Source organism: Podarcis erhardii (genome assembly GCF_964252035.2).
Source record: "Podarcis erhardii genome assembly, chromosome: 9".
NCBI classification, from domain to species: Eukaryota; Metazoa; Chordata; class Lepidosauria; order Squamata; family Lacertidae; genus Podarcis; species Podarcis erhardii.
The window spans coordinates 60,241,842-60,266,755 of NC_138512.1; the positions used below are offsets into that span (position 1 = coordinate 60,241,842).

The window sequence follows — 24,914 nt, forward strand, 5'->3', positions numbered from 1 at the left end:
AATCATAGGTTGTTGTTCCCTTACAGCTTGCAATGGTTTATTGATTCCAATAAATGGTCATAGGTCAGCAACTATGGCTTGCAATGATGTAGGAACATAGCCAGTGTCTTTAATAAGCCCAAATATGTTGTGCCAATTGTTGACAGTGTTGAGAGAATTTTTGCTTCTCACAGGCTGAAAAGGGGAAGGAAGATTACGCCCCTGCTCTAAGGCAGAATCCTCTATATTAGTGATTGGAAATTCTCCCATGTAATCCACAGTTATAGAATCAAACCTATGAAGTCATTTAGCTCCTTTCTACCTCCTCAACCTAATTGTGTGTTTGCGCATATGTTTCCGTTGACTGCCCAATTCCTATGAGCCTATTTCCAGTGAATATTTAAACATGCTTAATACTCATTCCTTCTCTCCGTGGAATCCTGGGAACTGTAATTCTATAAGGGAGCTGTGGTGGTTATAGAATTTCTAACCCCCTTGCCAGATTACAGTTCTCACAAGCCATAAAACTTCCAAGAATACTGTATATCTCCTTTGCAGTGAGAGTAGATTTGCACGCTAGTTTGTTGTTTCCTTGGGAAGGCTTGTTGGAAATGTTGGGCTTTAAATCCAGAACACCGCAAGAGTGCTGCTGGATCAGGCCAGAGGCCCACGGAAAGCTTGAAAGCAGAACCTGAGCACGACATCTCTCTCCGCACAGCAACTGATATTATTATTCAGAGGCGTATGGCCTCTGTCAGTTAAGCGACAGCATAACCATTGTCTGGCTCAGAAAGGTGAACTTAGTTAAGAGGACTTGACTCATTTGAGGTGGGATTGACTCCTTTGTGGGATTTGGTTTCTAGGTGCCTTTTTCCTCTGAGTAAACTCAGATCTGGACTCTGTAGGTTGATCCATGTGTGAAGGCCCAGCCCTGGCACGGCTTGCCTCCCCATGGCTCCAGAAGGTCACAGGAGCTCAGCCACACTGAGGGAGCCTGTCGTGGGGGGGGCCTGGCTGCGCCCCCCCATAGAATTTTGCACCTAGGGCCACTGCCCCTTTGACCCCCTCCCTGCACTACGCCACTGCCCCCTTTAAAATTAGTGGACTTGAAGTCTATTCATTTCAGTGGGCCTACTCAAGAGAATGACTAATATGAGATATCACCCTATGATTCATTGGGAAGCTGAATTGCACAACCAGCTGCACACAGCTCTCCTAACTTGGTCTGAAGCCTGATCTCAGAATAGTGGCCCCCAACCCAGTGAGTGGTGATTCCGCGTCTGACATGATCAGCACACATGATGTTGCTTAGCAGCAGGGCAGCTGTGGTGCTCTGCTCTCAAAGTGCTCATTTGGCACGGTGCCGTGTCTTAAAGATTTGTCGCGGAAGCCAAATAATCGAAGGCCTTAAAAAAATGACTTTACTAAAATTACTCCTCTTCTTCATATTTGCAGTTTTCAGTATTCCTAGGAATCATTTTCTTCCTGGAACTTACGGCTGGTGTTCTGGCGTTTGTCTTCAAAGACTGGATCAAGGACCAGCTGTACTTCTTTATCAACAACAACATCCGAGCATACAGAGATGACATTGATTTGCAGAACCTCATAGATTTTACTCAAGAATATGTAAGTGCTTTTGCTTGCTTTATGGCAGGGGCGAGGTCCTCCAGAGGTTGCTGAGCTGCAGCTCCCGTCATTCTTGATCATTGGCCATGTTGGCTGGGACTGTTGGGAGTTGGAGGGCCACATGTCCCCAGTCCCTGATTTTGAAGGGAATGTACCTTCCTCCATCCCTGTTTCTATTTTCATTTCTCAGCTCTTTATTTCTGAAAGGAGCCAAGCAAGCAAAACGTTTTATGGAACAATGCGAAGCTTGTTCCCTGTGAGTAATGCGCTTATGATTGCAACTAAGCAATAGAGTAATTAACTTTATTAGGAAATGCTTTGTATTGCATCCAGACAAGTTCTCCCTCTTGTGCAAGGATTTCTGCTTGCATGATGGAATTTCTGCTCCCTCTCCTCCTGAAGTGTGCCCACCTAAATCTGCTCTGGGGGGTTGGTGGGGGGAGTCTGTAGAACAAATTTGTGAGGTGTGCAGAGGGAGGAGAAGGAGAGAATTTCCATTGTGGTCCTTGCATAAAAGAGACTACTTAGTTGGATACAACCTTAGTCTTTATGGCAATGTACTATTCTTGACCATGCTTCTTTCAGGTGACTTAATGTTTTCCCCATTTTCATGGCAGAATGAGAAACGCTAGATTGTTGCTATGCTTTTGGACATAGAATATTTTTTTGCCCATGGGCAAGGTTAGAAAGCCTATTGCTGGCGTTGTGAGGAAAGCAAGCCAAAATGAAACCCTGTAATGTGCAGTCCAAAACATCCTGTTCAAGACGGGTAAAGTGAAATAGTTTCCCCCCTGAAGGCTCCATAGAGTCTAGCTTTTTATTTGTACATCATAAACATCAGCAGCGTATATAGTAAAGATGGGAAGAAGCCAGTGCATAGGCTTTGATTTCATATGCCCAGTGCATATAAACTCACCACTGTGGGTTGCATCAAACAATTTGCTTCTCCATGTGGCCAGCTGACTCTGTGTGGCAGCTTCCCGTGTCGATTTCCTCTGCATCATCTTAAACCACCGAAAACTGTGGTTTTAAGTAAGATTGCCCTGTCTGTCCGGTCTGTTGCTGCACATACAATTTCTTCAATGAGTTTTGGGGATTTGTGAGGAATGTAGTTATACATGCACAATGACAGGCACCCAATACTTCTGCATGTTTTTTCAACACAGAAAAAGCTTGACATGCTGTTACCCAGAACAGTAGCTTGCAAATCCACTGGTGGTTCTTGGCTTGTGTCTCAACCCTCTGGTAATACATTTTCTCCTTCTCCAGTAAAACGGCAGAGAGATCTAGCAGTAGTGGTGATTCTGCCTGTAATAACTGTTGGCTTTCCTCCAGTGGCAGTGCTGCGGAGCCTTTGGAGCAGATGACTGGAACCTCAACATTTATTTCAACTGCACAGACACCAATGCTAGCCGAGAGCGCTGCGGGGTGCCCTTTTCCTGCTGCACTAAGGATCCTGCTGTAAGTCAGCTGGCAGCGCTGCTATTCCCTGGGGAAAGCTTCATGCAAACGGGAGGCTGCCTTTTATGCTAAAAGAACTTTATGTGAATGTGTGCTGGTCCTCTTTAATGGACCTATGTCTTGCTGCCAGCTCAAAGCACGCACAAAAGCTTTGCAGAGTCAGGATATCCTATGCCTGTCAATACACCTTTCACCTTCTTGAGGTGACTATTGCCAGGCTACCTGCAAGCATCTATAATGGGCTGCAGCCAGTCACCAAACTAGTTGTCTAATTGTACTAGATGAGTAATAAAGACAGTGGGGGGAAGAGGTGATGCCAGTGCTAATTATAGAGCCACAACCTTGTTAACTTGGCATGCTTGGGTGTCCATAATTAAGCCCTGCTAAGATGCAGCTAGCTTTGTATTAAGATTAGGACTCTAATCTGCAAATAAGAGAGATGGGATGTACTATTTAAGATACATCATCTATCGTCCCTGGTCATTGGCCTTGCTAGTTGGGGGCTGATGGGAGTCTGCTGCGGAGGACTGCAGATTCCCTATACCTCTTTCAGACCATGGACATTTGGCAGGATGAAGGGAGAAATTTACCGGTGCCTTTTTGTGTTTTCTCATTTTTAGGAAGATGTCATCAATACTCAGTGCGGCTACGATGCCAGGCAAAAACCAGTAAGTCCCTACCCATTTCACTTGGTGTAACTTCTGTGAGAGAGGATGGGAAAGAAGGTGGAATCCAAAGGGAAGGGTTGCGTGGTTTGATCTGTGTGTTTTTTTCCATTTGCCGTTCCCTCCAGGAAGTTGACCAGCAGATTGTTATCTACACGAAAGGTTGTGTCCCCCAGTTTGAGAAATGGCTGCAAGAGAACCTCACTATAGTGGCTGGCATATTCATTGGGATTGCATTACTGCAGGTATTGATTGATTGCATTCGTGTTCTGCCTTTCCTCTGAGGAGCTCCAGGTAGTATATGTGGTTCTCTTCCTCACGACAACCTTGATGTCCTTCATCTCATAGCTTTCAGTCCCACGTGGTTAATCCACGTTGCACGCTTGATGTGAAATAGGAGGAAGTGATTCCTACTTGCTTCTTGTAAAAGCCAAGGGTTGTCCCTCTGGCAGGTAACCTAAACATGACTGGAATTAGTCGTGGACACCAGCTTGTTTCCCATCTTGTGGATCTTCTGGCTTCTGTAGCTATGAGAAGCCCCTGTAGTGCTGTGCATTTGGAATGTTCCGGAAGGCCTGTGGAAGTCTGCTCCAATATCCTTCCTGGATACTAGGCGAGGGATGAAAAAGATCACCTGGGTGGGATTCACCTACCTAGTCCTGTCAGTGGAAGTAGAGTGGAAGGATTCTGCTTGTGCAACAGAGCTCGCCTCCCCAAAAATTGGCTCTGGTGGGGTGGGAGAACCCCCAGGACAACATGCAGGAGGAAGGAGAGCGAGGGGAGGCCATTCTGTCTGGCAAACTGGAATGCTTGTGTAGACAGAATGATTGGAAGAGCACAATGTTGAAGTCTGCCCTTTGGCTGCAATCCGTTATCACACAGTGTTTGGGACTTTTTAATATGGAAAAAAAAAAAAACGTAAGAGGGGGTGTATTGGTTGCAAGTCGCTTTGGGTTGCCGTGGGCAAGATAAAGCGACTAACAGATTTAATAAATAATAACCATGGCAGAGGTCTGTAAAACTGTGCACAGTGTTTCCCCCCCCCCCTCTCTCAAAGTACTAGAGCTAGGGGGCATACGCTAAAGTGGAATGGTGGGAGATTCAGGGCAGGCAAAAGGAAGCGCTTCTTCACAGAAAGCACACCAAGCTTAGATGGCTTTAAAATGGGATTAGGCCAATTCATGGAGAGGCTATCACAGAATTGTAGCATTGGAAGAGACCCTAAGGGTCATCTAGTCCAACCCCCTGCAATGCAGGAATAAGGGCTACTAATCACGATGGCTATATTACCTCCAGTATCACAAGCAGCATGCTTCTGAACGCCACTTGCTGGGAATGGCAGGTGGGCAGGATGCTGATGTCCTGCTTCCTTCCTTCCCACAGGCGTCTGGTTGGCCTCTGTGAGAACAGGATGCTGGACTTCGGCCTGATCCGGCAAGGCTATCCTTGTTTTTGTGGTTCTTAACTGCAGGCAGTTAAATCCACTTTAATGGGACAGCTCCATATTAAATGGGGTGCGGACGGCCTGCCTAGAACCAGGTTACATGGTTTCTTGGGTGCATAGATTTGACCCACTTCCAGACAACACTTGAACCTCATGTCTTCCAGATATTTGGGATCTGCTTGGCTCAGAACCTGGTTAGCGATATAGAAGCTGTCAGAGCCAGCTGGTAAACTCGCCGACACAAGCGGCACGAGACACCGGCCAGCCTCACCTCTCGGAAAGCTCCAGTGTGTCGCGTGGGCGCCAAGTCATATGGAAGAGGGTGACAGTGAAGTCTCGAGTTCTCAAATGGCCGGAAGTGCCTCAGACCGTTGTTTATTCCAGAGGGAACAGCTCCAGCCACCCCTTCGCCGACGAAAGCTTCCGAAAGCCCCAACCCGAACTTGTGTTGAGCTGCGACTCTCTAGCGCACCCTTGACTTGAGTCTGGTGGATGCTCTTTTCTTCCTTTTTTTGTGGTAAATGGCCTGTGTCAGTGAGACCTCAATCGCCGCCTAGTTTACTGGGCCCACTCTTCATTCTCCGTGTCTGCCGCTGCCAAACGTGAGGCAATTTCTCTCATCAGTGCACACCAAAAGGAGCGGCGTGCCTTTTCAGCAGACGGGAGGCCTGACGCTCCCTTCTGGAAGAGAACCTGTCAAATAGAAAGCCACTTTCCCAGTCCTTGGCTCCTTCGCTTACTGGCAGGAAATGAGGCTCCCTGTGGAAGCTCTGATTAAGATCTGCTCTGTAATGCCCTCTGTTGGGGACCAACCGTGTGTAATTATTTTCCAGTCTCTCGCAACCTTGTCCCACAAGGGAGAAGGGGTGGGATTTGATGTCTTAATCAATAGGTTTAAGGGGAAATGTGCCGCGCTTGTCCTCCTTCACCACTGAGTTGGCAACATGTAAGAGAGTTGGAGGATGAAGTCTCGAACCAGCTTTTTAACTAAGAGAATGGGAGGTGTGGTAAACATAAGGGGGGGGGGATACCCTACAGCATACCAAATTTCATGAGTAAAATGGTGGAATTTGTGGAACAGCCTTCAATCTCCTTTTTCTTCTTGTATTTGAGGCAGCTGCGCAGGTGTTGAAGGTAGCCCCTTGGGCCAGCCATCTCCAGCTGGATTGCTTACTTCCCTCCATTTTCATTTTTGCATGTGGTTGCTATAATGATCCTTAGGAGTCTATTCAGTGTGACTTGTCTGGGTATCTGTGGTTTCTGAGTAGGCTTCCAATTCCAACTTGCATATTTATTAGCGTAGATGCGGATGAGATAAGAGAATTCACAGCCCTTGTTTTGCAGTGAGAGAAATGATTTCACCTCTATTCAAGTACCTCTGCAGACCGCTTGCATCTCTTCTTTAAAATCTCTCCCTCCCTCACGTCTTTTTCTGTGATTCAAATAGTAGTAGTTTATTTAAACAGAATTTCTAAAGGCTTTAAAGAAAAACAAGTAATAATTTACAGCCTCTGTTTTCAGGGCAGGTGAAGACATTAGGATTTTGGAAGAAGCACAATACAAACTCCATTTAGGACCACGATCCTAAATACATTATTTTTTGTTCTTCTTTCTTTTTGCATGGGAATTCGGTTCTTTGTTAATGTGTTTAGGGCCTGAGTATAGGTATTTGTATTTGATTTAGATTTAAGCGTCAATGAAAAGCGCAAATGTTGAAGGTGCCTTCTACAAAAAAATTGACTTTAGCATCTCTTACCAGGGAGATGGCGTTCGACTAAGCCTGTTGCATCTGTGGTGGGAGTGGGAAGGAATCTGTTGAACTCTTTTCATTATCTGGCAGGGATAACGTGCATCTTAAGGTGGAGTGTGGAAAAAGTTAATTTGCTGTAATTGTCGTTTTAGACACCTTAATCGGAACTGAATTCAAAACAACCTGCCTCTTTATACAAACCACCTCTTAGTTTTAGTGGATTATTGACAGCCTAAATTGACCCCTTCCCCCAAAGCTGCCATTAAAGCTGAGAATGGGGCCCCCATGACTTAAAAGTCCCTGACCATTAGCCATGCTGACCAGCCCTGGTGGGCGTTAGGATGACAACAACCTCAGACTCGCAGTCCCCTTAAAAATAACAATATATTTCCTCAGTATTACCTCATTCTTAAGAGACCCAGCATGGCTGCCTTGACCGAATATGGGACACTGGTGGGTCCCCAGTGGCCATCTTCATCTGCAGTGGCTCTGCCAGGGGCATATATACAATCTATTCTCATTGTCTCACAGTCCAGTGAGCCTCCATTACCTCCTAAGCTTTGTTTGGGCTGCTGCTGAAGGGGAAGGAAACAAACCCCTTTTGCCCTGGAGTGGCAGAACAGTGTTATGGGTGTGGACAAAAAATGGCAAAGTTGTGAGAGAACTTCGGGGTTTGCAGAGCTGAAGAGGCCATGCCTTCCAGAAATGAGGCCAAATGCCCGAGAATGACATGGACGTAGTCTTCCTGTAACAGTGAGTATGCAGAGGAAACATTCCTTGTGGCTTCTGCTACTACTGTAGGTTTCTGAATAAGTATTTCCCCATCCTTCTGCTTGAAGATCATCTGCATCCTTCACCAACTAGCTAGGTGTCCTCAAGATATTTTGGACAACCGCTCCCGTCCGTCCCAGCCAGCACAGTTGGTGAAAGCTGATTTTGTTCTGGCTCCCTACCCTGGCTTCTCTCTGCTCCCCTTCCTTTGCCAAGAGTGAGTTTATGTGACCATTTGTAACTTGGTGGAGGGTTGTGTGTGTGTGTGTGTGTGTGTGTGTGTGTGTGTGTGTTTGGGCGACTCTTCCTTGTCACAGCACTGATGCTTTCTTGTTAACGTTCTGCCACCATGTGGTGAGGCTTATAATGGCAACCTTTTCATAATTTCCTTGTGCTGGAATTTCTGTATGGTTGCTTGACCCTAAAGAGTTGTTGTCTTCTTGGTCCCAGAAGAGAGTAAGCCTAGAAACTCAGAAATTGTGTTGTGTTGCATGCATGGTGTGCGTGTCTCTAGGTCCTGGGGGAAACTGAGGAATTCTAATAACCTCCCCTCTTTAATTCCTAGTGCCCGTTTTGCTGTTGCAAAGAGCAAATGGTTTAGATTCCATCAGCTGTTTGGTGTGTGTGCTGCAGCTTTTATAACCCTGGTTAATAGCTCCTTCAGATTCCATAGGCATTAGGGACGAGGCATTTGCCTCTGAAATTTAGAATGTTTCGAAGAACTTTCCGACTCACTTTCTTATGGCTCATATACATTTAAGCAAGCGATGTGCACACTATCTAATGTGAACCTTTTCTCTCCACCCCTCCTGAGTCCATGACCACAAATCAGATTTAACTGTCAGCAGGCCCCCAGCTGAAACAATAAGATGCTATAAGCTGTGCGTAGAGAGAACTTAACCGTTCACTTATTAGGTTGAAAAACAAGTGTCAGAGAGCTGCTGATTGATTGATTGTATTTCTGTGATGAATGCATTTCAAAGTGGCTTACAACCAATAAATAACCATAACATAATAAAACCTAATAGCACATCGCGAATACAGCATACATCATATACCATAATTAACAGATTATCAATAAAACAGTTGCAACAACAAAAAAAAAACACCTTAACTAAACAGCAACTAAAAAATAAGCTAAACCTCACAGTTACGGCAAGTCATAGGATTAACAAATCAATGCAACATTTAGCATCTATAATAAACAATACTAAAAACATTAACAAAATAGCAACTAAAACTATAAGCTAAGCACTAAGTTCATTCACACAATCTCTGCACCTCCCTGACCCCCCCTTAAAACAAAATAAAACTATAAAGCAAATCAACAAGACAGTAATTACTAATTGAAATAATAATTGCATTTATACTAAAACTAAACTAATCCCCAGCCCCAACAAACGTCCGTCCCACTCAGAACAGCACATAAAAACAACAAGAAAAACATTGAAAACACCATGGATTAACAAGTATTTTAAACATTTTTGACATGCTCAAAGTAAGTGCGGGCCTCGCCCCCTAGGCCAGGTGGAAATGGGCCTTGCAGCAGGGACCTGTTTTCCCTCCACTTTGACCAGCTGTCCCTCTTCATCCAGCTGCTGCTTATCAATGTCAGGTTGCTGGAACATCATCAATCTGCCATTTAATTCTGAAAGTATCTGCACCTGCTGACCTGGCTTTTATTTCTGAGAGCAGGCCGAATGAAGCTGAGAATCCTGAATCCACCCAGCTGGCCCCAGTCAGGTGTTTAGCTTTGAACCAGCCTATGGAGGAAATCTGGCCAGCACAGAAAAGATGTAGCATTTAGTATTTTCTCCCCTAGACCTCATGGAGCCATGATTCTCTCTGGTAAGTAGTGTTCTGGAAGAAGTGTCTCCTCTGGTTATTGAAGGAGGATCTCCAGGGTCGAAGCTGTCCTTCAGATCTACTTGTTCTTCCAGGTAAGAGGGCTCACGGTTCCGGCACCTCCTTACCTCACCGTGGCAGTTCTTCGTGCCCAATGTATTCCGCTTACGGCAGCCACACATTTTACTTGCGCAGGCCCCTTGGCAGGCGCACCCCAGATTTCTCCTACTGGATGTTCTGAGGAATACCTGTGGATCTTTCACTTTGACCTCAGAATATGCGTCGTCCTCATCTGTGACGATCATTTGCCTGTGAGTCTTAGATTGTTTGTAATCGTAGGGGTGTCTGGTGCAGGGGCCCGCTGGCCACTGTGGAGCTTCTGACCGCTGGCAGTCTGAACAGATGCTAGTTTTTGTTGGTGGGTTTGGAGGTCTTCACGGAGCTCCTTCAAAACCTCTGCTATGGTGTTTCTATCTTCTGCATCCGGGTCATCTGGCCTGCTGTTTTAGTGATGCTGCAGCTTAGTCTCTCCCCCCCCCCTTTTAAAAAAATTAATCTTTATTTATTTTAAATATTAAGTCCCTTCACCACAAAAAGAACAGAAGAAAAAACAAATCACCTCACATAAAATGAAAATATTACATAAAGAATAAACTTCTTCCATATATTGAGACTTCTGTCCTACTCAGTATGGGTCCTTCGTTTCATTGATAACTGCATGTTTGTATATTCTTATAATTGTTTAACCATATTCTTTGTAGCTTATAACATTGCAGAAGTTATTCAAAGCATATCAAAGAATTCATCTGAGAACAATGTTCTTTTACATATAATCTGAATACATCCCATTCTATGTTAAACCTTTGGTTTGACTGATTCCTAATTTTTCCTGTCATCTTTGCCAATTCTACATATTCACATAATTTCACCAGCCATTCCTGTTTAGTTGGTATTTTATCTCCCTCCCACCATTTAGCTGTTAACATTCTCACAGCAGTAGTTTCCTACATAAATACCTTTCTGAGTTACTTCGGGATATCTGCAGCAATGATACCCAAAAGAAAGGCTTCTAGTTTTGTTTTGTTTTTAATGAAAGTTAATTTGAACATTTTTTTAGCTCATTATAAATAATTTCCTAAAAGTTTTTTTTTTCTTTTTACATTTTCACCACATGTGGTACATTGTTCCCTCTGCTTCTTTGTATCTCCAGCAAAGATTTGAGCTGGTTTTATACATTTTTGTCAGCTTGCTTGGTGCAATATACCATCAATCTAACATCTTCATGTATTTTTTTTTTTTAAGGTATAGCAAGCTGTAAACTTTTTAGTCATTTCTCCAAAGTTTACCCCAGGATGTCATCTGAATATTATAACCAAAATATTTAGACCACTGAATCATCACTGATTCAACCTCCTCCTCCTCTATCACTTCCAAATCCAATAGCAGTCTATACATTTTAGAAAGTAGTTTATTCTTATTTTGTAGTAGATCTTTCAAGTTTCAATATTTCAGTAGCAACCCCTTTTATTTTGACTAAATTTAAATGTCATTCAGTTGATGGTACTGTACCCAATCAGTTAGGTGGTTTCTAATTTCCTCAAACTTTTTCAGTTTTAGCTGGTCTTCTTCCTCAAGTAGTTCTTTATAATTTGTCCAGTTTTTCCTCATATTCTTTTTCTTTGCTGAAATTTCCTCTAGTGGTGATATCCACCAGGGCGTTTTTTGCTCTAGCAGGTTTCTATATCCCATACAATGATCTTATTACGCGATTCAAAAAACCTTTATGGACTTTGACTTTTTTGTAACACAGATACGCGTGCCACCCAAATCTATTGTCAAAACCCTCCAGATCCATCAAATCAGGACTCCTCATAGTATAGCTTTAAGTCTGGCAGGGAGAAACCACTTCTGTCTTTGATGTCTATTAACAGTTTATGTTTGATTCTGGATCCCCCCCCCCCCCCCCGGCCAAATGAACTTTGATAGGTCTCTTTGCCACTCCCTGAAGTGTCCCGCCCCACTGACAACCAGGAACGACTAGAACAAAAACAGCATCCTTGGCAGAACATTCATTTTAATTGCAGATATCCTCCCCCAAAACGAGAGATTCAGTCTGCCCAAAATCTCTTAAGTCTTTTTTTAATCTCTTTCCACATCTTTAGATAATTATCTTTAAATAGATTGATATTTTTCGCTGTAAGCCAAATTCTTAAATACTTAACTTTTTTACTTGTTATACCAGAGATTCTTTGTAATTCAGTTCTATCTTGTTCTACCATATTTTTCACCAGCAGCTTAGTTTTGTTGTTTTTGTTGAATATAAAGCCTGCCACCTGGCCAGAATCGCTAATTCTTTCCAAAATTTTGAGAGATTCTCTTTCGGATTTTCTTTTGTGATTACGTGATCATCTGCGAAGGCATTTAATTTAAATGATTTGTTCCCCACCATTATTCCTTTTATACCTTTATCTCCTCTTAGTCTCCTTGACAGGATCTCCAAAACTAGTATAAACAGTAATGGGGACAAGGGACACCACTGTCTTGTTCCTTTCGTTATTTTGAAACTTTGTTATTCCATTGTTTATAATTTAGCTTGCTGATTGAGGTAAATCACATTAATTCCTTTGCTAAAATTTTCCCCATCCCATTGTCTTTTTCATGAAGTTCCATGAGATGTTATCAAATGCCTTCTCTGCATTGACGAACGTTAAATCCGCCTGTTTATCAATCCTCTCCTCCAAGTATTCCAACATGTCTTATGTTGTTTTTCATTTGGCATCCCGGAAGAAACTCCACTTGATCTTCGTGAATTGTGTCCTTCAAAATCCTTTTTAATCTATTTGCCAAAATGTCCGCAAAAAGTTTATAGTCGTTATTTGAGAAGGAAATCAGTCGATAGTTTTGTACTAACATTAGATCTGTACCTTGCTTGGGGATTAATGTTATGTAAGCCTCTTGCCATGATTCCAGCAATTTACCTTTATTTAATATCTCATTCATAACATCCTTAGGAGATTGTAATAATGACTCTTCTAGTTTCTTATAATAGCTGGTAGTCTGTCCGGCCCTGGTGTTTTCCTAAGTTTCGCCTTAGAGATTGCCTGTTGTATTTCCATCATTGTGATCGAGGAGTTTAAATATGTGATTCTCTCTCTGGGAATCTTAGGGAGTGTGCTGCCAAATAATAGCAATTCTTTCCAAGAATATCAGGACAAAAGGACTGAGGAGGTGGAAGGGGAACCAAAACAGTTTTATTAACAAATAAACAGCAGACATGCAAAGCATAAAATAAAACAAAGCCGACAGGGGCTACCCAATCTCCCCTTCAGCTACGCGGAGCCCCAGGTAGAGCAGCAGGAGAAAGACCCTGACCGTCCGTCTCCCAGCATCAGGGCCTTTGATCTGGGTAGAACCTCACCGGGCCCCTCCCACCTATGGCTTTTATAGCCTGCCTTAATGTAATCAAATGCACCTGGCATTACTCATGATTAGCTCAGGACCCTGAGATGGAATTAATACAGAGTGGCTGAGGGTCTCCCACTACCTGCAGCCGGGCATCCAGTCAGCACTTGCAACACAGAAGAACCCAATAAACTCCCGACAGGTGTGTGAAACACAAGAATCCAGCAGACCTCAAACTGGTGATGTTAAAGGGAAAGGGACATGCCACCTAACTCCTCGAAATTGTCTTCCGCATTTCCACTACAGGGAGGTTATTTTGTTTTAAATATTCTTCTATTTTTTCTTGGTATTATTCTCCTGCTTGATATAAATCCCTAAAGTAATTTACAATTTTTTTACTTAGCTTTTGGTTCATTTATAATCTCCCCCCCCCCCCAGTTTATTTATCACCTTTTCACTCTGTTTTTTCTTTAACTGCCAGGCTAGCATTCTCCGCGGCTCATTAGCAAATTCAAAGTTCCTTTGTTTTAACATTTTAGTTTTCCATTCAGTTTCCTGATTCACAAGTATGGAGTATTGCGTTTGTAATATTTTAATATTTAGTTTTGCTGTTTCATTTCTTGGATTTTTAGCTAATTCTTTTTACTTATCTCTTCCAAAATTTTGAAGTGTAGGAACTCATCATGACAGCTTAGTCATGCTTGGAAGAGGAGCCCAAACACCACAAGATGTCTGTGGTGTTACATACAAAGACATCAAACAGTATTACTTGGGATAGTACCCAATTTATAAGGATCAGCGTGACTGCTATCCTGTGTTTATGATGGAAGTGAGCTCTGTTGAACTCAGTGGGGCCTCATTTCGACAGCATAGATTCTATTTGTAGAACAGATTGAGGTTTAACAAAAGATGGTCAGCCAGCTGAAATGCAGCAATGTAGTTTTTAAATTCAAGGGAATCTTGGGGGTCTCCCGATGTTGCTGAACTACAACTCCCATCCTCCCCAGCAAATATGGCCAGTGGGAGTTGTAGTTCAGCAGCGTCTGGAGGGCTGAAGGTTTCCCAGAAAAGCAAACCATCTTGAAAAAGTACCATGCTGATTTAGACACCTCATGGGGGAGAAAAAAAATAGAAAGTACCCAGCCTCTGCCTCTTTACTTTTCTAATTATTTGTCCTCTCTGCTCATGGGACAATTACTTGGAAGTTTCATTTAATAACCTTGCTAGAAAGTCTCATGCAGCACCAGAGAAAGGAGGGTCCGTCACTTAGGCAGATGTCATTGTTCTTGGTCTGAAGAAGGCCGTGTATTGATAAACAGTTGTATCGTATTACTTGGTTTTATTTCCAATCAAAAGCATGCATGCCGGGAAGACAAGGCAGAGGAGAACTTTACTTCCACCAGGACCAAAAGCAGAATAGCAAGTGGAACCTGCGAAGGAAGGAGTGAGCCTTCTGCAACATGCATCCCACTGCAGCCTGCCAGGCAGATTTTCCTTTCTCCCTTCGTGGCTTTCTTATAACCATATGTATTTTTTTCTTTGAAAGGGAGGAGAGATTCAAGCAGGGTGAAGGACATTTGGATCTGGCAAAGGGATAATTTTTAACATACGTTAAAATAAAGGGGAGAAGGAATTGGGGGGGGGGTGCGTGTTAAAATAGTCCAAACCACATGTCTTCATTGTCCAAATGCTCAGATCCAAATCTTGACAACTGCAGTGCCTCAACCTCCCAAATTGATTCTGCAAGTTTTGTGGGTTGGATTTGGGGATGAGTAGCTTGGCTGTTAGAGGCAAGCGTGCCCACCTGCTTTTCATCTCACTCCCCTGCTCATCTCTTCTCACTCCCCGCCTCCCCCACAATTAGCACCAAATAAATAAATCAGTCCCCAGCTACAGAGATGCAAGTTTGAACACCACCTTGTCTTCTAAACACTGAAAGTCTGGGAAGCTTGTTGCTTGATGGCCAGATCCAAGAGGCCTGATTAACAAACCACTTATTTATGTGTTGCCTGCCAGCTTAGTCAAGATAGCTCTTCAGAGACTTGCACACCTGCAGTTCCTGGACAGTATTGTTATGGAGTGACGGTGGCTCAGTCCCATGTATGAAGTCCAAAGAGCCATTTTCAGAGGCCCTCAATTATAGACCTGTGTTCTCCCCACTGTACAACCCTCTTGTTGGAGTTTTGTTACTTCTCTAAATCTTTGGTTAAACAACTGTCACATGTTGAAAATACTGCATTCTGAGGGATACATCTGGATTTGGGCTTTCCTGTTCCAGAAGCTCTCTTCCTGCCAGAAGCTGCGGGAAACGCTTTCCTGTTGGATTCTCCCCTTATTATTCTCTGAGCAGAGTCTTACTTTCTTTCAGCTAAAGTTGTCAAACCAAGACTTGGGACCTGGCCTTTCCAGGTGCCATGCGGCGTGTAAATAATTTTTGAACTGTAAATAGTAGCATGCAAATGATCTGATCCACACTGAGGATTGCAATTCATCTTAAATGTGTATTTATACTGAGAAGGTTGTATGAGGTGAGTTTGCCTGTGTGTTTGAAAAACTTAAAAAGCTTTACATATCTAGCAGATCATGCCTGGAATGCTTTAATATGCTGCCATCTAGTGTCTCCCTGGTAAAACTGCAGCTTAACAAAACTAGTTAAGACTGGCCCAAAAATATTTTTTGGGATGTTTGTTCTAGAGCTGCTTTGAATCCCCTCTTCTGCCCACTTTGTGCAGGGATTATATTGTCAGCTGCGCCACAGGAGCTTTGTGTTCTGATGCACCACCCCCAAAATGAATATTTCTGCTGGTCCTGCTTACCAAAGACGCTGAAGAGAGAACATTTTGATGGGAATGTTGAGGTCTCCCAAAAATGCCTGCCCACTAATGGCCGTAATGCAAAGCACAATTCAGCAGACATGTGGGTGGGCCGGAGCTCTCTGTGTTCTCCCAGCCATCCTCTTGAGTGTACACCATCTATGCTTTGGTGCCACACAAAGTGTGTTCTCCTGGAAAACGGGGACAGGAGGGGGATATTATACCTTTGGGGTTGCCACTGCTTCTTTTACTGCTCTGGTCCAACATGCCATAAATTCAGCTACCACATTTTTGCCCCCATAGAAGCCTGTGTGCCTTGCATGTCCCAGCTATGGAGATCTTTCTGCAGTGCAGAAGCGCCGGGGACTCAGCAGCCTAATCTATTGGCATGAGTGGTTTTGGAGGATAGGTTGTGCTGCCTGAAGACAAAAGCTCCATTGCTTGCAAGAAAGCCTCAAGTCTTTTGAGTGCATGAAACTTGCCTTGACGGAACACATGCTTTTAGGTTTCTTAAGGAGCTTAATGCCAACTCTTTATGCTTTCTGGCACCATGGAGTTATCTGTCTTGTACATAGCGTCATCAGAGCATATATGTATACCACAGAGGGTTCCCCCTCCTGCCTTGGTGGGCAGGGTATAATGTGCAGATCCTGAATGTGTGTTTCAGACACAGCCATTTGCATGGAAATCAATGTATTCATGTACAGGTAGAAAATGTTACACTGGTGTGTTTTTTTAATTAAAAATATCCAGTGCAACATGGTACATACTCCAGGCTCCTGTTTTCCTGTACTACCTAATCTGATTTCCAATTGTGATGCCACTTATGTGTGTTGCTCTACTGGAGCTGTTCCCATGGAGAGGAAATTCAGCACTGGATGCTGTTTCTCAGGCTTTAACACAACCAAGAGGGGAAGTGTTAGGGTAGTATCTGCAGCAGGGCTGGAAGGGGCAACGGAAGCGCCTTCTGTTTTCCAGTGGATGTTGCATTAAATTGGGAATGGTAACAACAAACATCTCCTGCAGACGGCCTGGGGTTTGTGGTTCAATCTCCTAATCCAGAGGCAGGTGACATGCAAGATCTTCAGCTTGGGTAAGCACTGAACCTGGCCTCTTTTCTCCTGCAGTTCTGCATCCTTGCCCCATGCCTCTCATTGCTCGTAGATTATCATGGGCACTCCAGGGTCTTACAGGGTGCCCCCAAATTGCCTTGACTTTGTGAGAACGTTAGGATTGGCTTTCTATTGACACCGTGTACTTTGAGCAGAAATTGATGGGAGAAATAAAGAGTGTGTATACTCTCGGTAAGGTGACTGCAGAAAGGCTGCAGTCCTATGCAATCAAGCACCATTGACCCCAGCAGGGATTGCATCGGACCAGACGTGCATAGGATCGCACTGTTATAAAGCTTTGTATCCAAACCAGTGCAGATGCTCCTTGCGGTGTGAATGATTAAAATAAGCTGCACTTGCAAGCATCTCGCTGCATAGTCTGTGCCTAGGGAAACTGAGTCTCAAAGAAAGGTGTTCTCTCTTTATACTAAAACAAACAAACAGGTAGTTTGGGCATGGGGGAACTGCGACTTTGTCTGGTTTTCAAACATTATAAAAATGCTTGCATCACTTCCCTAAATCATTGCACGTCGCAACGAAGGGCACTACTGTAGTTACCGTTGTGTTTTTTCTTTTTCTACGAATGTATTTTCCTGTATTGAAAGTCTTGTAAGTCGGAAAAAATTGATTGTAAAAAGCCAATTACACTTACTGATGATGAAAAGTATTGTTATAACAGAATTGCATGCTGGTGCAGTTTGACTGAGGTTGTGTCGTCTCCTTCCCAGTTGGTCACACTTGGTCTAGAAGTGGATATATTTTTGTTCAATTGACATCTTTTCTTCACAATAGAATATATGGTATATCGTGCATAGCCCATGCGAATTTCCGTGGATGTAACTGGACTTATACATGAAGTTAACACAACCTCTTTGTGTTAGTTTTTAAGGTATTGAAAGTGGTCTTCATCATGCTCTTTGTACCTTTTTTTTAAAATAGATGCGATTTTTAGGAATGTTTTAATACATTTATGATGGACAACATAGTTTTACTAGTTGTGCAGTATTCTGTATTTTACTTGAAGTAAATCATTTTATATGCAATTTGTTAGTATAATTACAGTTTTATAAATAAAATTGAGTGACATTTTGGGTCTACTTTTCACTCGGATGTACAAAAAAATAAATGTTCTGCTCAGAGCTCTAAACCCGTTGCGTTAAAAAGGAGGATCAGATCATAGTTGTTACCGGGAAAATAAAAATCTGTTACAATTAAGCATTGTAGAATTCTGCGCCCTTTGGTGAATGTTCATCTGCTCAGGGTGTTTGTGTGTGACCATCAATAGTAGGCTAAATTATGAAAATCAATAATGCAAGCAAATACAATCAAATCTGCATAATTTACACAGGTCAGAGTTCAGCTATTCACAGATTTTTCTTTTCGCAGATGTGATTATGAATGGTTTGCTGTGCCTAGGAAGTGAGATTGTTCATCTTCCTTGTTTCTGTTTCAGAGGAACAGCCAGCTTAGTAATTGATGCAGGTACGTCCTCAGCTATAACTACTTAAGACAAGAGAAACTAAGTTGTGGGATTTTTTTTTTTAAGACGCATTCCCACCCCGATACACAAATTGCTGCACAAAGGAACAACACACAAGATAAAGTGTGAGCGCACTGGAGTTTATTTGTTTACCTCTAGGTACCATGGGGTTGACATTAATATGCAAGACCAGTGAGTGAGCAGCAAGACTCCCTTCCGAAAAGAGGCTCCCTCCCCATTTTCTGAAACCCCTGGCAGTCCAGCCCAGCCTTGCTGCCTCCTGTGCTTTGTCCCTAAGTTAGCAGTACACTTGTTACGGAGTTAGGGGTACGAGGGGAGGAGTCGTTGATGTAGTAGTACCACGTCTTTCTCTCTCTCTTTTTTACATTATTATAGGACTACAACATGCACATTCTACTATGTGGCTCAAGCAACGAGAATACATGTAGAACAATTAACAGGGCTAGGAGACATTTCGTGTTTTGTGTGTAAGAGAGACAGGATCCATGTTGATGGCGACTGGCTATGGGTTTATAGAAATCTCGGTTGTGGAGAGAGAGGTACCTACAGCAGTTCGATCCGTGTGGGAATGTTACATGCATGCACAAGTGACACAGTGGGTGGGAGAAACGCAGCAGGACAGGACGAGAGGTGAAATCTGTGACGCGATGGCTAGGTGGGAGCGCGGGTACCCCCTTTCCTCAGCTTTCCACGGCAAGTCTCTGCTCTGTGAGGGAAGCCTGCTGGGCGACCGTTTTGTTCTCGTGGCTGCGGAGTTTTGATACGACATCTAGAAAGGCCAGGCTCTGCACTTCCTTGTGAAGGAGTTCTGTCAAACAGAAGCGAGACGGTTACTTTCCTGCTGGGCCTTTATGTGTGCAGCTGCTCTTTTGTTTGCCTTTTCTAGGGAAGCAGCAATGAACAGAGGCCTTGTCAACTCGGCACAACGCGGTCGCTAGAGAATAAGTGGCGCTGGTGGCTGTAAGCGGTACTTTTTAAGCATCTTAAATTTAGGGAGCCCCTTCATACAAACACTTTCCTCCTTCCTCTGCATATCATCGGCAAGCAAATGGGATCTGTCTTAGTCTTGCAAGGGAGACCTAGCAAATGTGAGTCGATGTGTGAAAAAATAGGTGACCGTGTGCAAGTTTCTGCTTCTGCCTGCTGTGTTGTGTGGGCAGGATATGGACCCCCTTCTGTTTATATATACACCTTTTCTTGCAGGTGTGTGCAGTGTAAAACAACTATGTGGCACTGGGATGTATCAATGCATCAAATCTCCTTAAAAGGAAGCTGCAGTTTGGGGCCTATCGGAGGTTGGATGGGCTCTTAGGCCCAGCCTCCCTCTCTACAGGCCTGGTGATGCTTCTAGCTCTGGTTGGCCATGACTGAGGCCTACGAGGCCAATATCTGGTGCAATATTGTCTTGTCTGAGTGGCAGCAGCTCTCCAGCATTTCGGGCACAGTGTCTCCTATCATCAGTTACTTGACCCTATTGTCCACAGCTGCCAGGAATGGAATCTAAGGCCTTTTGCACCAACCTGTGCTCTACCACTGATCCTTGGCCCTTCCCTTGAATAAGAGTAATTAGATGATGCTGAAATTAAGCCATGCTCCCTACAGAGTGAGGCTTGTGTGTAGTGCAGGGCTTCTGCGACTCCTTCCCCTTTGGAGCTAGGGTGTTCTTAAAGGGGCCACCAATGCAGTTAAAGGGAAGGGTGGGGGGAGAAGGCACCTTAGGCAATTAAAAGGGTCTGCTCCCTGTTACAGAACGTGTTCCCTTCATGAGCCTCCCCAAGCATTTTGTACTACATCTCACCTAAGTCCCGCCTCACATAACCTGCTGGGTAGGTCTGTTGAGAGCTGTAGTCCTAAACATCTGGCTGGGGAAGGCTGTAAGAGAGACTCGCCTCAGCACCCTTTCTTGTGTATCGTGAACATATAGTGGAGAAGCAGCCTTTCCATGTTTAGTACCTGAATAAAGTATGCCTTTTCAAAAAAAGGAAAAAAAGCATGCAAGGATTCAGGCGGTGATTTTTGCTACAGCTTAAATGGTGGTTGTAATTAAAGCAACTTGCTCTGTTCCTCTTAGCACAGTCCGTGTTGGCATCTTAGTTATGTCAACAAAGAAGAAATGGAACAAATGATGCAATCGCATAGTTCTCAAAATATTTGTTTTTTGAGTATAGCTAGAGGTCTGCTCAACACTGCTGGAAGTTGCCTAATTGAGTTGTCATGGTCGGGGGAAGATGAAAAAGCTGCTTTAGGCGCTAGGAGGATACCAGGGTTGAGGTAAACACACGACGCTTATTCTACTGGGGCTTGCTTAGGCAAAAGCACAAGCTGCTCACTAACAAAAGAGCTGTTACAAATCAATTCTGTTACCCTACAGAGCCTCTTTCCCCCCACGTAGCAAACTGTGACCCTTGTTTTCCTGCCAAGTTTGCTGGTCACCTGCTTTCCAATCCGCCATGGCATCTGAACTCCCCTCTGTGCGACCATGAGCAGAGCAGAAAATACCTAAAAGCAAGCTTAATGCCCCTAAAACATTTTTATTCCCTACACAATTTAATGGAAACAGCGTTTCCTGTCTAGGCTATTCTGCTGCGTGAAGAATATGCTTCCTACTTCCAGGATAGCTTGATATCTACAGCAGGTGTTGCTCTCTGGGTATTAATAGGTTCTAGTGATAAACCAAGTCCTGGGCCTCTCTTCTCACACTCATGCACACAGCAATGACTGTGATGGCAATGAATGCTCTGCTTTCCTTTCATTCGTTTGACGTTACATACACATTTACATTCCCTATTATCTTCCTTCAACATATAGCGTCTGTTGGAACAGCAAAGCTCTCTGAGTTGCAGAGGCGGCAGCAAACCCAACAGAAATAATTCTTTGTCAAGACTGAAGGCTCCAATGGCTACAGCACGTATCCCAGCTACCTAGAATGGTGGACTGACTGCAGTCTTTGTGGTGGGGATGGGTGGTTTTCTAAAGGGGCGAAAAGGATTATTTTAAGGTTGATACAAAAAACACCACACAAGAGAGACAGCAGGCTGGGAAGCTGCCCACCCACCCACCCCCAATTTCATAGGACTGTTAAGAAGCAAGCTTCGCGGGAGCTGTTTAGATGACAAGCTAAAATGAGAAACCCAGACTTGTTGGAAAAATAGCGTAAACTCTTTCCCCCCTTTTAATGAGATGCTTTCTAACTGCAAGTCAGTGTTGGGCTGAGAGGGGGAACCCTGGATAGGAAACAGACTTTATATCAGTTGGGCGATTGGTACACCAGGAACCTATGGCTCTCCAGATGTTCATGGACTCCAGCCCCCATCATTGCTGACCACTGGCCATGGTTGTTGGTGCTGATGATGGGACTGTGAGCCCAAGGACACCTGGAGGGCCACAGGTTCCCCATCCCTGGTTCACAGTAGCTCTCCAGGGTTTCAGGCAAGATTTTTTTTTCTCCCAGTCAGAGAGATGTCAGGGATTGGATGTGGATTCTCTTATATGCAAAACACAAGCTTCACCACTAAGCTACAGCCTTTCTCCATGGGTCTGAGCGAATGCATCATTCTTATGCTTTTGTTTTGTAATGAATGCTGTAGAAGAGATACTGAAATCATATGGACCAGCCCTCATATTTCATTGGCATACCAGTAGCTCCATACTTTATGCTAATAGTTTCAGGGATTGGTTTTCTAATACAGAAGCACCAGTCCACCTAAAGTTAGTCGTAAGTATGCAGTGGTCTACACAGAGTCTGATGGTAGGGTCTCATGGAGGTAGAATGTGCTTTTACTTCAGACTAGAGGAGTGGGATCACATTTTTGAATATCCTCTCTCTAAAATCTCCTTGCCTGTATTAGATGATTATAATAGGAGGTGGGTACCTTTGTCTTCAATGTGCTAGTTTTCTACTTGTGGGAAACTTTTGCAGGAAGAGTTAAAAAACTAACATCTCTTGAATGCAAGCCCCCTTGCTTTCCATGAGACCTCTTGTCTGAATAAGCATGCATTCACTGCTATGTTCAATGATGATTATTTCTTTGCAGCCTTTGCTGCAAATAGACTTGATTGGATCTGTCACCTGCATGCCACTCCTGGCTCAACAACAGGCTTGTGTGTCAGCCTTGGGCACGTAATGTACAACCCTTGTGACTTTTTGAAAGATGATCTTAAAGCAGAGCTTTGGAAAGACTCACCTGATCCCATAAGAGCACAGATCAGCACCATGGAATTGTACTTGATTTCTGGTGCACTCCTCTCATCCGAAAGCAGCCTGTGTAGAATCTGCACTAACTGAGCACTTTCAAGATCCTTCTCTGCTGTGGCTGTGAATCGAAACAAAATGGGAACTTTAACTCTGAAGGACTGGAAAACAAATTCCTTCCAGTAGCACCTTAAAGACCAACTAAGTCAGTTCTTGGTATGAGCTTTCGTGTGCATGCACACTTCTTCAGAAGTGTGCATGCACACGAAAGCTCATACCAAGAACTGACTTAGTTGGTCTTTAAGGTGCTACTGGAAGGAATTTGTTTTGTTTTGACTATGGCAGACCAACACGGCTACCTATCTGTATCTGAAGGACTGGGTTCCTTTTGTTTTTTTCTTTGGGGTGGGGTTTACTGACATATGGTTCCACAGCACTCTTTGTACTAGAATAATACATGCCTCGCTTAATTGAACAGAATCTAAATTTATATTGCATCGTTAAGGAAAGCAGGGAGGGAAGCATAACTGTGTTGAAGAAAGCCAACTGTATATATGTCTCGTCTACTGGGATAGCTTCCTCCTTCCAAGAAACTGGGGTAAAGTCCACTGGAGGCACACTTTCAATTGCAGAATTTACACAGAGGAAGGGCTACAATATCCTCTGTTTGGGACAAATAAAAACAAAAATCCCACAAGTTCCAAATGAATCCTTCTGTGTGTTTACCCCGGTCAATGTAACATGCTGTGGGTAATCTCCCACTACCAATAAAACTGATTGAAGGAAGCACATTTAACCACCAATACATAATTTTCTTTTTAAGAATGTCAAAAGAGCCGGGGACAAAATAATATGCCATTAAGTTCCCTACAGATGCCTGAATTTGGGTTACTTTTTTATTTCAGCCAATGAAGAGCTTTGGATGACTGAATAGCCCATGGGGTAGTCCAAAGAAAAAGTGATCCATGGAAACAGAAATATGTTTCCTCCTTTTGAGGGTACTTTACTCGCTCAAGATACAAGGAAATTTGGCTTGGAGTAGTAGAATGTACCCCCTCAAAAAGTCAATGGAAGTAAAAATAAAAATAATAAAAAAAAATCTGTTGGAGGAGGTTTAAACAAGCCCATGTCCTCTAATCTTAATTCTGTCTCTATGGGAAATACAGCAATAAATTCTCTCCCTATATCCTATTCCTATATCCTATATCCTGTTCTCTCCCCTAAGGTCACCTCTCCTCTTGAACCAAAAGAATCGTTTTTTGACCTTGTTATCCCCTACAGCCTTTCTCTCCCCCCCCCCCGTCATTTACCTAAAGAGAAACTACTTGGCAGAAAACCCCAGAAACTTTGTCATTTCAAATCACTACAGAAAAGATGGGAAATATAACGATGAAACAACGAAAGACATCCAATATTGTTCTTATATTGACTACATTTTCTAAAGCTTACTTTGTCTGAAATACTTCACTGGGCAATTATGAAAAAGAGGCATAATTTATTTATGAAGCGTTGAGTCCTGAGCTATGGTGGCGAGAGGCCAAGGCTTCAGTCACACATCCAAGCGGCCTGTCACTGTGTGAGGTTTGACACAGTCATATTGGCTGTCGGCTTTGATACTGCTACTCACTTATGGGTTTCCCTGTCCCCACACCCACCTGGAAACAGGTGCCATAGCCCATTTTGCTGCCCATATCTGCAGTGAAGCCTGAATAATACTTGCTTACGCTTTCACCCTCACCAAGAAGCGGTTCACTATTCATTCATGCCTTAACCCTGACTTACTCCCTCTCCTTCAACAGAGACCTGAGTACAAAGTGTTAACCATAGAGATACTTACCTAGTTCTAGAGCTGCTATTAGCGCCAAGGCGACAAGAGCTTCATTCTGCATTATTACGTGTTCGCTAGTTGCCATGGTAACTAAATGCTTAATACCGCCGCTCTGAACAATGGTCCTAATTACATCCTAAAAAAAGACAACGCAAAGTATTGCAGGACATGAGGAAAAGACGACAGTCTGCTACCGATAAGCAAAACAGAACAATTCAATAACGTACACTATATTGATATATTATGCACATAACTAGAGTGTATGTGGTTTACAATTGCTATTATAAAATAAAATAAAACTTGAAATATTTGGCTCCCACCTACTCAGAAGTGAACATATGAAGCAGTCAGAACACTGGTTCATTTAGTAGAGTTTTCTCTATGCCATCAGTAAGCAAGGTGGCACCTTCTAGATCAGGGTTTCCCAGCCTTGAGACTCCAGCTGTTTTTGGACTATAACTCCCATCATCCCTAGCTAGCAGGACCAGTGGTCAGGGATGATGTGCACTGTAGTCCAGAAACAGC

The 24,914-nt window shown here is 43.5% G+C and overlaps 2 protein-coding genes and 1 long non-coding RNA gene across 10 annotated transcripts in view; 1 reads left to right on the top strand and 2 right to left on the bottom strand.

The window, feature by feature from the left end:
- TSPAN5 (tetraspanin 5) overlaps positions 1 to 23,990 on the top strand; it is a 90,692-nt gene extending 66,702 nt beyond the window's left edge. The window contains exons 4-9 of one of the 3 annotated variants that reach the window (XR_014160312.1): positions 1,435 to 1,605; positions 2,941 to 3,066; positions 3,687 to 3,734; positions 3,860 to 3,976; positions 18,255 to 18,350; positions 23,467 to 23,990. Coding sequence is in view for 2 of the 3 variants with exons in the window: in XM_081877323.1 (XP_081733449.1) it covers positions 1,435 to 1,605; positions 2,941 to 3,066; positions 3,687 to 3,734; positions 3,860 to 3,976; positions 5,340 to 5,405 (528 nt within the window). In the remaining variant the exon portion in view is untranslated. Of the gene's footprint in view, positions 1 to 1,434; positions 1,606 to 2,940; positions 3,067 to 3,686; positions 3,735 to 3,859; positions 3,977 to 5,339; positions 7,557 to 18,254; positions 18,374 to 23,466 lie in introns of those variants that run through there. The other 2 variants (XM_081877324.1, XM_081877323.1) reach the window with 2 other exon arrangements.
- On the bottom strand, positions 12,322 to 16,814 carry LOC309350411. Its single transcript, XR_014160331.1, has 2 exons — positions 15,935 to 16,814; positions 12,322 to 15,885 (listed from the first exon to the last, which is right to left on the bottom strand). It is a non-coding gene; the product is annotated as an uncharacterized lncRNA (long non-coding RNA).
- Positions 18,468 to 24,914, bottom strand: part of RAP1GDS1 (Rap1 GTPase-GDP dissociation stimulator 1) — a 104,030-nt gene continuing 97,583 nt past the window's right edge. For all 6 annotated transcript variants that reach the window (XM_081876897.1, XM_081876895.1, XM_081876896.1 and 3 more), the window contains 3 exons: positions 24,399 to 24,525; positions 22,554 to 22,682; positions 18,468 to 19,177 (listed from right to left, as the gene is read on the bottom strand). In XM_081876897.1, the coding sequence (XP_081733023.1) occupies positions 19,050 to 19,177; positions 22,554 to 22,682; positions 24,399 to 24,525 (384 nt within the window). In that variant the 3' untranslated portion in view covers positions 18,468 to 19,049. The remainder of the gene's footprint in view (positions 19,178 to 22,553; positions 22,683 to 24,398; positions 24,526 to 24,914) is intronic.